The 16,285-nt window shown below is 46.7% G+C and overlaps 1 protein-coding gene across 1 annotated transcript; it reads right to left on the reverse strand.

The window, feature by feature from the left end:
* Positions 1 to 11,945: 11,945 nt before the first annotated feature.
* LOC109782524 (uncharacterized) lies at positions 11,946 to 15,831 on the reverse strand. Its single transcript, XM_020341146.4, has 7 exons — positions 15,482 to 15,831; positions 15,286 to 15,371; positions 13,642 to 13,788; positions 13,451 to 13,559; positions 12,739 to 12,862; positions 12,361 to 12,634; positions 11,946 to 12,285 (listed from the first exon to the last, which is right to left on the reverse strand). Exons 1-7 carry the CDS (start codon positions 15,609 to 15,611, stop codon positions 12,184 to 12,186), a joined length of 972 nt encoding a protein of 323 aa, XP_020196735.1. The 5' UTR covers positions 15,612 to 15,831; the 3' UTR covers positions 11,946 to 12,183.
* Positions 15,832 to 16,285: the final 454 nt, after the last annotated feature.

Raw genomic sequence — 16,285 nt, forward strand, 5'->3', positions numbered from 1 at the left:
ATGCCATCTTGCTGTAGGTATGCTTGGTTTGTCATGCATTGCTCTGTAGTGAGTGCATCAAGCTCACAAAGAGGCCTACATATTAATATTTCTGCCATGCTCTGTTTTCTGCCAAGTCTGAAACCTGATAACGAAACTTGCTATGTGTACATGCTTGCCATCATATCTTCTGGTCCTTTTTGGCTTATGGTCAATAAGGGACTTTTGTCATGTGCATTTAGTATAACACTGCCATGCCTTGTTTTCTATGTTAAGTTCCTGTAGCATGTTGATTTCGTGCTCTAAACATTGCTACTTGATGCTGTTTACTGCCATGTCCAGTTTTTCACCAAGTCTGTGAACCTGTTATCTTTTGCACTTTTGCCATGCTTGTTTGAGCTTGATATGTTGGGAACTAGCCGTAGCTCCGTGTTCATCTTTTGTCAAGCATCTCCTGTAGTTTACTGTCATGTGCTTTGTTGCTATGTTGGGGTGCTGTAGCATTGTTACTTGTTGCATTTTAAATGCTATCTTGCTGTTTATCGCAGATTAGTGTCATTCTTGTTTTGCTTGCCATTTGCAAACCGTGCATCCGTTTCCGGTGATCTTTATATCGATTTCGACCGAAATCATCTCATCTTTCCAGTGGCATGCTTGGTTTGCCAAGTTACTGCCATGTTCATCATTTTCCTTCCGGAGCACGCATATGCATCGCATATCATATCTTGCATATCATAGATGTTTTGCATCATGTTGCTTGCGCATTTCTCGTTGTTGATTGTGGTTCCGTTTGTTTGTGTTCTTGTCTTGGGTAGAGCCGGGAGACGAGTTCGTGAACGAGGAACCTGTCGAGTACGCTTACGAGGATCAAGTTTTCGACAACTCTGAGAATCTTGCAGGCAAGATGACCACCCCTCGAAATCACTTCTATCTTTGCTATGCTAGTTGTTCGCTCTATTGCCATGCTCCGCTACCTATCACTTGCTATATCATGTCTCCCATTTTAGCCATGTCAGCCCTAACCATCCTTTCCTAGCAAACCGTTGTTTGGCTATATTACCGCTTTTGCTCAGCCCCTCTTATAGCGTTGCTAGTTGCAGGTGAAGTTGAAGTTTGTTCCATGTCGGAACATGGATATGTTGGGATAACACAATATCTCTTATTTAATTAATGCATCTATATATATTTTGGTAAAGGGTGGAAGGCTCGGCCTTATGCCTGGTGTTTTGTTCCACTCTTGCCGCCCTAATTACTGTTATACCGGGATTATGTTCCTTGAGTTTGCGTTCCTTACACGATCGGGTGATTTATGGGACCCCCTTGACAGTTCGCCTTGAATAAAACTCCTCCAGCAAGGCCCAACCTTGGTTTTACCATTTGCTACCTAAGCCTTTTCCCCCGGGTTTTCGCGAGCCCGAGGGTCATCTTATTTTAACCCCCCCCCCCCGGGCCAGCGCTCCTTCGACTGTTGGTCCGAACTGAGCAGACTGCGGGGCCCCCTCTTGGAAACTCGAGGTCTGGTTTTACTCGTAGGATGTCTCATCCGGTGTGCCCTGAGAACGAGATATGTGCAGCTCCTATCGGGATTTGTCGGCACATTCGGGCGGCTTTGCTGGTCTTGTTTTACCATTGTCGAGATGTCTTGTAAACCGAGATTCCGAGACTGATCGGGTCTTTCCAGGAGAAGGTTTATCCTTCGTTGACCGTGAGAGCTTATGATGGGCTAAGTTGGGACACCCCTGCAGGGTATTATCTTTTGAAAGCCGTGCCCGCGGTTAGGAGGCAGATGGGAATTTGTTAATGTCCGGTTGTAGATAACTTGTCACTTGACCCAATTAAAATACATCAACTGCGTGTGTAGCCGTGATGGTCTCTTCTCGGCGGAGTCCGGGAAGCGAACACGGTCTGAGTTATGTAGGATGTAAGTAGGTGTTCAGGATCACTTCTTGGTCATTGCTAGATGACGTCCGTTCCGTTGCTTCTCTTCTCGCTCTCTTTTGCGCAAGTTAGCCACCATATATGCTTTTGCCGCTGCAGCTCCACCTTATTACTCCTCCTTTTCCTATAAGCTTAAATAGTCTTGATCTCGCGGGTATGAGATTGCTGAGTCCCCGTGACTCACAGATTCTACCAAAACAGTTGCAGGTGCCGACGATGCCGGTGCAGATGATGGCGTCGATCTCAAGTGGGAGTTCGACGAGGAACGTGGTCGTTACTATGTGTCTTTTCCTGATGATCAGTAGTGGAGCCCAGTTGGGACGATCGGGGATCTAGCATTTGGGGTTATCTTATTTTTCATCTGGATTTTGACCGTAGTCGGTCTATATGCTTGTATTCTGGATGATGTATGAGTAATATTTATGTATTGTGTGAAGTGGCGATTGTAAGCCAACTCTTTATCCCATTCTTGTTCATTACATGGGATTGTGTGAAGATGACCCTTCTTGCGACAAAACCACTATGCGGTTATGCCTCTAAGTCGTGCCTCGACACGTGGGAGATATAGCCGCATCGTGGGCGTTACATTATCAATGCGCTCTTGCGGCAAATTTGACCATGTTCTTTTTTATGTGCAGTTGGACGATGCCAGTTGTAGGCACACTGGAGGTATTGGTGGTTGTCTGCTCGCACTTTCCATATGGAGCTGGGAGCGTTTGCCGGTTGGACGACCTAAGACCGTGAAGTACGAGGATTGGGACGATAAAGACGACCCACTACGGCTCCCCACTTGGGCTTACAAGTGGGATGTGTTAAATGAGACGACGGATGATCCCTCTGTAATGTACAAGTTGTACAAGAGCGAGCTGGACGCGATCACGCCTGAGCAGGTGAACCGACCTTGCATAAGTGATTATCATGCTTGTATCTTCACTCGATATCAATTTTGCATTCAATCCCATTTTGCAGGTGGAATGGGAGCCGTATGGAAAAGGAGAGAGTTTTGGTAACCCTATAGAGTTCAGGCTTAATCCGATGTGCATTAGGGATAGGGATCTCTGGCATATGCGGTGCCCACTGATATGCAACTGGGCGGTTGAGCTTCACCTGCCACATCGGGTGTTCCGCCAGTTTGGTTTGTTCCAGCCACACCCGCCGGAGTGGGAGGACACGGACAAGTTGCTACACGCGTAAGATATAATTAACCTTGAGCACTTAGCAGCTTCTCGACGGTTTCGATGATGCTAATATTCTATTTCTAACTTGCAGGTTGGATAGGAAAAAGCAGCGGAAGATCAAGGATTGGGCCAGCCATCACAGGAAGTATGTCGTGCAGTTCGCTCTTAGTGTGGAGCAAGCAAGGGCTGGAAAACGAGCCCAGCTTCGTGAGCACTGCCCGATCGCGTTCAACAACTATCTCGCATGGTTTCTTGCAAGTACCCGTGTGGAGGTATGCCAGCCGGCGTATGCTGAGGAGATTCTGGAAGAACCCACCGTTTTTGATGAGGTAGCCCAGCACCAGTACAACGCATTAGTCAGGAAAGGCAACTCGGTGATCCCTTCAGCTCCAATGATGAACTTTGTGGTTAGCCCTTTTTGCTTTTCCATTCGCACTTTTCACATCTTCGCTTGCCTAACACTTTGATACCGTTTCTGTTCATAGCGTGCCCAGATCAAGAAAGCAGCTGACGAGACCGAGACTATTCTGGAAACAACCCCGGCTGGCAAAAGCGATGGGGAAGGTGCACTTCGAGAATTCATTAAGGTTCACATCTCCTTTAAACTAGCACTTAACATTTGTTGGTACGTTCCATGTCTCATTCACTTGTACATGTTGCAGCGCCAGGGCCAAAAGTTAAGGCGGCTATCAAACCTTTTCGGTTGTCGTGACCCCGAGTATGTATCACCAGAACGGTCTAGGTCGGCGACACCATCAGATCCCGCTTCGGGGCAGAGGCATGGTGAACCTTTCCAGGATGAGGATGTGGGTGTGGTCACCCAAGAGGTATGTCATGACGATATATATCCATTTGTTGATGCATTGCTAACTATATCCTCACACACGGTCTTTCCATATCTTTTGTTGATGCATAGGTTGCCGATGATATGACCTTGGGGACGTACCGGGCTCGGTCTGCATACGAGTTGAAGCCTAGGAGGGGAATCAACAAGTACACACCTGAAGACTTCACCCAAAGAGGCAAAAGGACGGTCGGCACCTCGCGGATGGCGGCTTTGGATGACTATTTGGATGACGATGTCGAACCGGAGGCGGAGCCGGAGCCGGAGCGGGTTCCTCTTCCTAGGAAGGTGAAGAAGATAAGCGTCAAGAGGGGGGGAGGACCCAGCAAGCGTGGAAAGCACTAGTCATCTTAGTTTTTTTATAATGTTGAACTTCGAGTGCGATTTGTTATGTCGTTGAACTTGGAGTGGTCGTACCTTTTATGTCGTTGAACTTGGAGTGGTGGTAGCTCTATGGTAAACTGGAACTTATTGTGATGGTCCTTTCTATGAAATGATGTCTTTTGTGAACCCTTTGTTTGTTATACTAATTGTTATACTTGGAGAAATGATGTCGTACCTGAATGTTTGTTATACTAGTTGTTGAACTGTGGCTGAAAAAGACCCAGTAGAGGGGGGAGGAGGCACAGTAGGTAGGCCTCAAGTTTCAGGCAAAAAAATTGCTAAGTGTTTGTGCAGCGCCTAGCTTGGAGGCGCCGCACTCTACAGTGCAACGCCTAGCACGCAGGCGCTGCACTATAGAGTGTGGCGCCTCCGTGCTAGGCGCTGCATATGTCTGTAACTAGCCAAACTTCTGTTGCTTTCTGGATAGCTATAGACATATGCAGCGCCTAGCTTGGAGGCGCCGCACACTACAGTGCAACGCCTAGCGCGCAGGCGTTGCACTATAGAGTGTGGCGCCTCCGTGCTAGGCGCTGCATATGTCTGTAACTAGCCATACTTCTGTTGCTTTTCTGGATAGGTACAGACATGTGCAGCGCCTAGCCTGGAGGCGCCGCACTCTAGAGTGCAACGCCTAGCACGCAGGCGTTGCACTATAGAGTGTGGCGCCTCCAAGCTAGGCGCTGCATATGTCTGTAACTAGCCATACTTCTGTTGGCTACCACCTGGTTGCCTTGGCACTTGTTGGCTACCACTAGGTTGTCTAACACTTGGTTGGCTAGGCACTTGTTGGCTACCACTTGGTTGCCTTGGCACTTGTTGGCTACCACTTGGTTGGCTTGGCACTTGTTGGCTACCACTAGGTTGGCTACCACTAGGTTGGCTCCCTTGTGTAGCTCCATGTTGGCTTGTGCTTGCATCATTTTTCTTGGACCTTTTCCTTGGTTTGGTACATTTTCTTTTGTTGTGGCCATGACCTTTGCACTCCCCACAACGGGAGCTCTCACAAGGCTCTTGGAATTGGTCGTTGCCCGCTTCGCAGCGCCCACCATGGCCCCATCCGTCCATGTCGCCTCTAAGACGCTTTGTCTTACGTCTACCCCGTTTAACAACCTTCAACTCCGGATCCGGCCATAGTTGAACTCCATGATACTCCAGCCATTGTGATTGGTCAAAGTATGGGTGAAAGCGGGGAGCCCATGTTTTCTTGACCGTCATGATTGAGAACTCCGACTCCCTCACGGTGCGTGGGTGATTGATGTCCACATTCCTAACGCGGCCGGCGGCATACAAATGTGAGCATGGGAGATGAAGCAACAATGGCCTCCCGCAAGAGCAATCACATTGTGTTAACGACACCTTGAAAGCCCGACCTCCATGTTGCCGGCCATCATTTGTGGTTCCTCCTGGCTCTTTCACTTCGTACTTCCACTCTTCATTGTCATATAATATAGCTTCTTCTGAGTCCGCCTTCCGTGATTGAAATAGCAACCATTCATCAACTTTGGGTGGGAACTTGTACTTGTACTTCCGTGGGTTCTCACCCGCTATCTGTGCATCGGTTTCCATCGAGTACTTTACAAAGTACGCATTCATCTTGTCAAATGTGTATTGAACTATTGCCGTCACGGGTAATCCACGTGCACCTTTGAGCACCCTATTGAAGCATTCGGCCATATTGCTTGTCATTTGACCGTATCTCCGGCCATCTTCATCAAAAGCATGTGCCCACTTGTTCCGGTATTGAATGTGCCTATTGAGAAACTCTTGACCCCCGGGATCAAGTTTTTTGTGTGCGAGCAATTTGTTGTACAAAGTGGCGAAGCGCTTATCAGAGAAAGCGAGACAACAATCTTGAAGATCATCGGCCAACTCCTTAAGGCCACATGCCCTATAGAAGTTCGAACAAAAGTGCCTCATGCACCAACGATGGTGCAACGGAGCATGCCCGGGAATGTCAATCTCCACGGCGTTAAGAATTCCTTGATTCCGATCCGATATGACACAAATTTCCCTTTGAGCGGGTAACACCTTCGTCCTCAAAAGATGCAGAAACCACTCCCAGTTGTCATTGTTTTCCACCTCAACCAAAGCAAATGCCAATGGCAACACCCGGTTATTGGCATCACTTGCTATCGCAACCAACAAGGTGCCCTTGTATTGTCCGGTCAAGAACGTGCCATCAATTGCGATGACCGGCCTACAATGTTCGAAAGCCCTCACACATTGCTTGAATGCCCAAAAAGCACGGTCAAATACTCTGACTTTCCTTCCTTCATGAACCGTTGTTTGGTGCCCATGAGGCTCGACCACATGAACCATGCCCGGGTTTGTCGCGGCCATGGCTAACAACAACCTAGGGATTCGGTTGTATGCTTCCTCCCATGTACCATACAACATCTTAAATGCGGCTTGCTTCGCCTTCCATGCCTTGCCGTATTTCACCTTGTAATGAAAGATGGCTTTCACAAGGTCAATGACATGTTGGACGCTCATTGTTGGAAGTGTGGATATTGAGTTGGAGAGCCTGTAAGCGATGAACTCGGACGTGAGTTGTTTGTGGTCTTCGGACACAATCTTGCCATCCACCCTTTTGCCTTGGCACATGTGAGTTGGCACACAACTCACTACATGCCAAGTAGGACCTCCTTTCCATGGTCTTGCACGCACAATCCACGGACAACCGCCACGGCGTCTTGCCACTCCTTGTTGGACCTCCTTTCCACGACCTCTACCACCACCACGGCCTCTTGTAAGTCCAAGTTGGACCTCCTTTTCATCTTCACATGCACATGCAACCGTGTAGCGCACATTGACGTCCGAGTGCACCACCTTGTGTGGACGATAATGCGTAACTGAGTAGTTGTCGAGCCACATCTTCAAATCCAACAAGCTGTCGAACTTAGAACCTTTAGCAATCCGGTTCTTGTCGTCTACCAAATCACGGTGAGAGCTTGGCCTAACCCCAAGAGGTACACATTGGCCACCATCTACCACGGCTTCATCCGCGAGACTAACATCCTTGAACAATGTAGTCCGATGATCCCGACCAAATACCTTCTCGAAAGCTTCGGCCTCCTTCACCGTGAACCCCTCCGCATCAACTTGTTCATCGGGACCATCGTCATCCGAGTCCGATGCATATGCACGGGAAAAAGGGATGGAATGGTCCATTGTCTCTTGCAAATGATATTTGTCGAGATCACCCACATTGTTGTCATGGAGATCAACTTCATTGTCATCGTCCGCATACTCATCATTGTCCTCTTGCAAAGATTCATCTTGGTTGTTTCTATACGGGCTCAATGTTGGCCTCACTTCTTGGGTCAAAAGAGGTTCAACAATTTCATCTCGCTTCAAGGATGGGGGGCTACTAGCAACCAAAGGGGAGGGGTTCCGGTTCAAGTCCAAATGCAAACTTGAATCAACCTTCTTCGTTGCAAATAACTCAAGAGCCTTGTCTAGTGATTCGGCCACCGTCTCCTTGTATGCAACCCAACGTTGCTCCGAGTTTACACGCATTGTCTTCCAACGGATGTGCATTCCAAAACCAACATTATGCCTTCCCTCCAACTCAATGATATGACTAGGGTCCATCCAATTCAAATCTTTCCTAACTTGTTGCAAGAGCTCCGCATAGCTAGGACTACTATCAAACACCATGTCAAACTCATCCGGGTCCGGTTCTTTATTGCCTTTCAAAAAGGCGTCTTTGTCCCCATGATGAACAAACACACATGTTCTTCCCATCCCTATAAGCAATGAACACAAGGTAACATTGCTTCCATGAGTACTAATCCATGGACTAACACCGAATACAAACCCTAATATATATATGAAACAACAACCCTAACCCTAACCATAACCCTAACCCTAACCATAACCATAACCCTAACCATAACCCTAGCCCTAAACCTAACCCTAGCACCAACATAAGAACACCCATAAGAATAACCCTAGCATACTAACAAAGCCTAATCATAGATATTGGCAAACAAACATCTCACATCTCCATGCAAATCTCTAGATCCAAACAAAACTAGGGTTTCCCCAAACTACCAACAAATGAGCAATGGGAGAACTTTACTTCGATCAAAAAAAGGGGATCGGAGATTATTACCTTGAGGGAGGGTTTGACTTCGAAATCCACGGACAAATTCTTCAAATTTGCAAGATTTGGAAGAAGATTTGAGAGGGGGGAGAGTGGGAGAGGGGGCAAAGCTCGGGGAGAGAGTGAGAGAGTGTGTGGTTGGGGGGGGCCCAGCCAAGTGGCTGGATAAGTCACAGTGCAGCGCCTAGCGGCTAGGCGCTGCACATTACACGTGTAGCGCCTAGCGGCTAGGCGCTGCACATTACTGGTGCAGCGCCTAGCTCGGAGGCGTTGCACTGCTGGGTGCGGGCCCGTGGGCTGCCACGGTGGACAGAGGTGCAACGCCCCGGAGCTAGGCGCTGCACCGTAGGGTGTGGCGCCGGCGTGGCGGGCGCTACACAAAAGGGTCAGGGGTGTGAAATAGTTTCGCACCCAGTTCATTCTGTGAATTTATTTCGTTTCCAGGTCAAAATTGTCAAATTTGCCCAATCTGAAAGCGTAAATTCATAGGAGAATTAGACTTTTGCTGGCCATTTTTTTTAATTCTGAAATCTGGCACCAGAATTAAAAAAGGAAAACCGGCACAAATGTGAAATACGCCGTCCGCAATTTTTTTTTGAACAAAGCAAGGCACCTAGAAGGTGTCCAATTTCCATTGACAGCTTAAAGAGTCATTACAAGGTTCAGAGGTCAGAGAATACAGAGCAGAAGATACAGCCAGGAAAAGAAGCTGAATGGAATAGCAAAGATAGGTTGAAAACAAGTCAACCAATTGATCTGCAGCTAAAAGTTGTGGAGATACAGCCACATGCACTTAGGAGATCTATCTTCAAAGTAAGAAGTAGCGTGAAGGTGTCCCCCAATCCTCAAGAAAGCTTTGAAGAAGAAATATAGTTTGGCAGCAAGCTCCTTGAACCTACATATCACACCCTTATGGCCATAGCTTATCCTGTACAGAAAGCAAACCTGCAAGGAACATTAAAAGAGGAAGAAGACCAGCGCTTTCTGCAAAAGATAAAGAGAAAAACCTGCCCGTAGGCGCATGAGAGCTAATAGCAGTGAATAGTATGCAGATTTATGCCTTGAATCTGAAAGTGAGACAGAAGAGAAACCATAGGGCAAGACTGATGGGAATGAGCATGAGCAAAGCAACAGATTTGAGTGGTAGTATTAGATCTAAAAACCTGTTGTGCAAGATTGTGAGCAATACCATTTATATCCCTAGAAATGTGGAACACTTGGGCATTCAAATTAGATGTGACTTTGAAGAAATGAGCAAGATCATTCCTGATATTCCAAGGAGTGGCCGAAGTATTTCTTAAGGCAGCAAAAGAGGCTAAAGACAGAGAATCCATGAGGAAAGTGGAGTAAATGAGGAAAGAGGCCTCAAAGCTAGTCGTGCAGCACATGAGAGAGCCAGAGCTTCAGCCTGGAAAGGAGTAGAGGTAGGAGGGGCCGAAGCCTGAATCTGTAAATTGAGCTTGCCCTGATCCGAAGGTATGGAAATAAAGACACCTATACCTGTACCCACTAGGCCTTGTGCGAGACCTGGGATTTTTGACGACCTAAATGCTGCATCAGAGAATATTTTAGCCCCAGGAACTAACAAGTCAGACTTAAGCGTTTTGCCCTGCAAAGGAAGAACATGAGCTTCAAGAACATCATTAGAGTGAGATTGCTTAGTAGGGAGACAAGAAGGATCAACAAGTGGCTCAGAGTCCAGAGTTGTAGCAGCAATATTAACCTGATAAGGAAGATGCTTTTTCGTATCAAAAAGAAAATCATTTCTAGCTTTTTAAAGGCACCACAAAAAATTTAAAACATTCTTAATGGAAGCATGAGGATGGCCCATTCGAATAAGCGCAATGAGAATGGAATGCATAGTAGAGTGCCCTTGGTGAGAACATCCGAGCGAAGAAACCAGGGCGAAGAAAACCAAGCTGCTCTCGCAAAGTTGCAAAGGAAAAAAGGTGAAATTCATCTTCCTGCTGGCCACATCTACAACAAGTCTGAGCAATATGAATAGAAAAACGACCAGCCCACATACCCGTAGGCAAAGCCCTTCGAAGAAGTCTCCAAGCAAAAGTTTGAACTCAAGGGAGCAAATTTTTTTGTTTCCAAATGAATTTAAGAAAATCTTTCAAGTCCAAAGAAATATCCAGAGGAGCATTTCTTGGATTACTATGAAGCTCTTGCAAGCAAAGTTTGTAAGCAGATTTTGAAGAGCAAATACCATTTGGGGTGAGGTCCCAACACAGCAAATCTGGACCATCATCATCTAAAATTTGAGTATTAACAATGTGAGAGGCTAAAGGCTGCTGAAAAAGAGAAAATATGAGTGGATGATTCCAACTTTTCAAACCAGGAAGCCAAAGATCTCTCACATGAGACGGGTAAACAAAACCAGCTTGTTGTGGAACAAGATGATCATAAATAGAATACCAAAGATTACACAAAGGCATGCTCCACAAAGAAATGTTACCCTGGGTGAGTTGATAAAAAGCATGATCTCTCAGTTTAGGCAACATTTTCAAGATAGAAGCGCAAAAAGCAGATTTGGGTGGGGTAGTAGTGGCTCTCCAAATTGAAGTATCAGGAAAGTACTTAGCTTTTAGCACAAGGTACAAATGAGAAGGAGCATTGGCTAACCTCCAAGCAGTTGTGAGGATGAGACTTTCATTAATGGCTTTTAGATTCCTTATGCCCAAGCCACCTTCTGTCTTAGAAGTACAAATATTCTTCTATGCCCTAAGGCAGAGACTTTTCTCTGAGTCGGTCTCTCTAACACCTGTCCACCAGAAATTTCTAATGACAGTTGTGAGCTTAGCAATGAATTTCTTAGAAAACAAGAAGTGGACAAAACTTCTGTCAGGTTGAGTCGGTCAGTTGAAGTTGCCGTGTTACTCCACCCCACTACTGCTCCACCCCACCGCTCGTAGACGCCGCTGCTCGCCTCCCTTGACGCACGAACAACTCCGCACGCTGCTAGCCTCGAGCTCAACCCGCCGCCGGCTGCCCAGCATGACACCCATGGTAGGCAGTGCCAAGCTCAGGAGAGTGCTCGACTCTGGGAGCATCTCCAACCGCACCCCCAACGGGACCCTCAGGCGACTTTTTTCGCGTCTGCACCGAAATAACACCCGTCTGCACCGAAGTAACACCCCTCAGGCGACTTTTTTCGCGTCTGCACCGAAATAACGCCCCAGCCGCGTCCCCAATAGGCTGTACCCACATCTCCGCCGGCCAGCCTCACGCTTGCTGAGCGAGGGCGACATCGTCAGCTCGTCGGACGCTGGAGGCCATTCCTGGCTGGTCGCTGATGCTTACTAGTATTATCCCTGGTGAGCTCCTCCTGCCGACGGCGCATGCGGCAATGATGCGCGCACAACGTCAGCGTCATTGGCAAAATGGCACACACGCATTGTCTTTGACAACAAAGATGGCAGCAAAATATAGCACTACATCACCTATGATGCCCTTGGAACTGCCGCATCTGTCTGTGCACGAGACCAGTGAAAGAACGAAGAGCAGTAACTTTGCACAATACGGGCACGAGTTGACTCGTTTGTATAAAAATCAAGGTGTAGTCAGTTTCCCTGTTACAATATACAAAAAGGACCGATGATATCGCACCATGTTGGGCTGTGCAAATTGCGGATACAAGAGATGCCTGCCATCGGCTTAGTATGTGCTTCCTGTACAGCTGGGGCAGTCCGTGGTGCTGGTCCTCAACTTAAGATCATCATCAACAGCCATCAGCTCCATGTCATGGGCTATAGGAGTCCCAGGGATTTGAGCTGCTGGACGTGCTCAGCAGGGAGTGGCGTCGGAGACCAATCTGCACGTTCAACGTCAACATCTTCCACAACGTACTCCTGGAGAACACCAAATTGGGGTTATAAACAGGAGGAAAAACCATGATTGATCAACTCAGGGATAGCAGTGCTCGCCTTTGTTAGCATTCGTTTCGCAAGGATGTGGTAGTGTCTTTGCCAGATCCTCTGCCCTACCATAGTTGCCACCAGAACGCTATAGAAGATGCCGACAACCGTGAACAGCCCGAGCACGATTACTCCCATGATGAGGAACAATGGTAACCCTGCTTCCCCTGCACCTCCCAAGCAACCACCACACTCCCCGGCTGTAGTTGCACAGCCTTCAAAGCATGTGGTGCAGTCAGTCCACATGCAAAGTGTGCCAGGAAGATGGCAATCTGCACACATCCTGAAATGAAATAGGAAGGTGAGCGTACAACATACAGATGACCAAGCATGCAGCATTAACAGCTTAACTAATATAATATAGTCATTGAATTAATCGAAACATACCCTGGCTGGCAGCAACAGAGGCATAGTTCTCGACAAGGCTGAGCCAAGTCACTCCGTACTCTTCGGTCATAACAAGTTATGAAGCATCCTGATAACCCGAGTAAAGCAAAAAACAACAAAGCTCCTGTAAAAAGAATAAGAGAGATGCTCAACTCAGTTCAGAATTCAAATCAAATGGGCAACATAAGTGCATCATATATCTCAGCAACGTAGCCTCCATATATATTTAGGGACTACATAGTGCACGCCACATAGTGTAGATCATAACATGATACCCTAGTATTAGTCCATCACAGCATAAATATAACAAACTAATGAATAGGTCTGGTAGGAATGAAAGAGCAACTACAATCATTGACATGCATGTAAAAGATAAAGACAGCTGCTAGGTCATACATCTTTCATCTACTTTGTAGTGTATACTGTTAACAAAATACATTTCCCCACACATGTTTTCTTTTGCACACTGATAAACTCTTATAATTATAACAGAGATTGGCCAGATAGAATCTAATGTATATTTTACTTTGTAAACCGTACAGCTCCCGTGCACTTGAGTCCTAAGGATGAACAGGGACTTGTGTTGTCTGGGCAAGGATTGAACTCCACCCCACGCATTCAGACAAGGGCAAAACATATAAATTCATTGTCAAACAATCATGCAAAACAGGTACAAGTAATAACAAAATGTGCAAATGATTAAGTTGTTTACCACATATATAATAAAAAGTAACTTCGTTATCAAAACCCCAGGCCGTCCTCAACCAATATTGCTGGTACCCATCAATAAAATGTACCAAATAAGCCAATGCAGAGATAACCTGAACAAAGGAGTGAGAAATACTGTTTATCACTCAATACATCATTAGACAAAGAATAGTGACACGGATATCAAAGACTTACAAACTGGACTAGAGCAAAGATGAATAATATATCTCTAGTAACAAAGAAACGAAACTTTAGCGTTCGCCATTTCCTGTCAGTGTGAACATGAACCCTCAAGTAATAAGGAGCCTTGCAGGTGGTGCAATGAGAAAATGCAAACCCCTCCTGTATGTGACAAAGCATCAAGCACTATTAGTATCTCGCAAGAAAGACACAATTTCATTAAGGCAAGCTACAAATAGCTCAGACAAGTTGACAACAAAATGCAAAGAGACAGATGACTGAATGCTTTTGCATATGCAACAGGAAGAGGTTATATTTAACTTTTTGTTGAACAAATAGAATTCATATTCCCAACAATTGAAAGAGAAAATGTGTATCATACAATGTTCAGGATATCGGTAACTGGTACCATATCAGTCAGGTGGTGAGTAGGGATAAATGGGCGAATTTTCCAGTTAATCAGCCGGTAAATCAGCTATTCGGACTCACCAAGTAGTGATTAACTGATCGAGATGCCGATTAACTGGCCGATATTTGGACTAATGGTATCATACATCATTTCTACTCTAAACTATTGGATCCATCCTTAGAAGAGCATGGTTTATGTCATATCCAAGCCAACAACCTCCATATAACCTTACCAAACAGCACAACTTCATTTTGATGTAGACATCCCAACATCCTAACAGAAAGCAGAGTTTCCAATGCTAAATACCATAACTGGACCTAGGAACATCTGCCTGATAAACTGGAACCATATTACAAAATTCCATAAGAGTGCATTGTCAGACAAGGAAAGATCTGACCTACTACTGCATCTTAAATCAAAATTTCAAGGTACAGAGAGAGGATCAGTATATTCAGAATGTTCATGCAATACAGAACTTTTTGTTTTGACCTGAAACTGTGCCAAAGGTCCGCATAGCAAATTTGTTAAATGATAGTGGAATACTTATAGGTGGTATTTACTAGTAATACAAACCTTGATTAACGCATTTTCAGAAGCATGTCTCTTTGGGCCAACTATGGCAATATCATGTCAATCATGGATCTACCTGATAGTGCAAGTTTTTTATATATTTTTTAGTTACTGAATTCCTAGTTACAACAGAATGCAGTTGCATAGCGTTCATCCATATGATGCATTGTTGTTGTAAAACTTTTATAAAATTTTCTTCCGTTTAGACTGTCGACATACATGAATGTCCAAGCAATCTGGAGTTGCTCTCTAGTCTCTACAATCACGTTCGTAAATGGCATAACTTAGACACGAAAAACAGGGTTGTCACTTGTCACACAAAACTCTAATCAACAAAATAGAAGAAAGACACAGGCAGGATCGACTCCAACAGCAGGTCAAGAGCTATAGGCCTACATGTTGAAGGCGAAACTTGATGAACTTACCATATGTATTCTAGTTGTCTGTGCTCTATGTGATCCATGAATGAATTGATTGATTATTATTAGTACAATGCAAGGCAGTCATTCCTAAATGGCTACAACTCTATCTATAAGCACATACACGGAGTATAGCTTCCACACATTGACATAATTAAGCTAAGAAACCACAGTTGTAACCCTGGGTGGATCCATCACACAATCACATCGCTTCGGAGCTCCCTGATAGCACCAGGGCATCAGCGGAATGAGAGCGCCTACCTTGACCGCTCTCCAGTGGTCGAGGCAGTCGCGGTGCACGTACTTGGATGTCCCCTTGCACTTGCAGGGCGCGATGAAGTCTCTCCCTACACCGAGAGAAGCAGTCAACCCCTGCCAAAACAAAGAAAACACGGCCAAGGATAACGGCGGGCAGCGGCGGGAACAGCTCGCGCAGGACGGATCCAGCCGTACGTACCGTCGGTCTCGAGGCAGATCCGGCACTGGAGCTGGTCCCCGGCACCGGCCTCGAGGTCGATCTCCGGGGATGTCGGCGGGATAAGCGACGAGGCCGCCGAGGACAACCCCCTGGCCTTCTCCTCCTCCATCAACCACCGCAGCGCACCGCCCGCAGCCCTCCCAACGAGCGTACGCTTCTAGAACCTTCTAGTATCGTCCATTCGGAACCCTAACCTCTACTCTTTTTTTTCCTCGCCTCGATGGATTCGACGGGGCGAGGAGGGGGTTGGAATCCAGTTGTTGGGGAATAGGCAGGTGCGTAGCGAAGCGCCGAAGCGAGGGTATATGTGGGACCGAAACTTTTGCGACGCGACTTTTGCGAGCGACTGGTGTGTACGTGCGGGTGGATGACCCGTTGGCCCCACTGGCGGTAGGTGCGGTGCGGATGACAATTCCCGGGGCCACTGCTACCCGTAAATCGGCTGATGGTAGGGATTTTTAAATCGCCTCGACAGCCGTTGATTTGCGTTGTTTGGGCCGCTTGATCTCTGGAGTCTGGACCATAATATCACTTCCGTCCCAATAGGCCTATTTCTCTCGCACAGCGACTCCAACCAGCCATACGTGCTAAACATTCTCGTTTCCAGGTTGCAGCAGCACCAGCAGCCCCGTCACTAGTCACTGGTCATCTCGGAGCAAAACTCGGACGAGCTCGCCATGCACGGTCACGGCTGCATCGCCGGCTTGCAGCAACGACGTTGCTGCGACCATCCCTTGAAACATAGGCGGACACTCCGCGCGGTTCGGCAATGCTCCAACACAA

This window comes from Aegilops tauschii, chromosome 4 (assembly GCF_002575655.3).
Source record: "Aegilops tauschii subsp. strangulata cultivar AL8/78 chromosome 4, Aet v6.0, whole genome shotgun sequence".
In the NCBI taxonomy this organism is placed as follows: Eukaryota; Viridiplantae; Streptophyta; class Magnoliopsida; order Poales; family Poaceae; genus Aegilops; species Aegilops tauschii.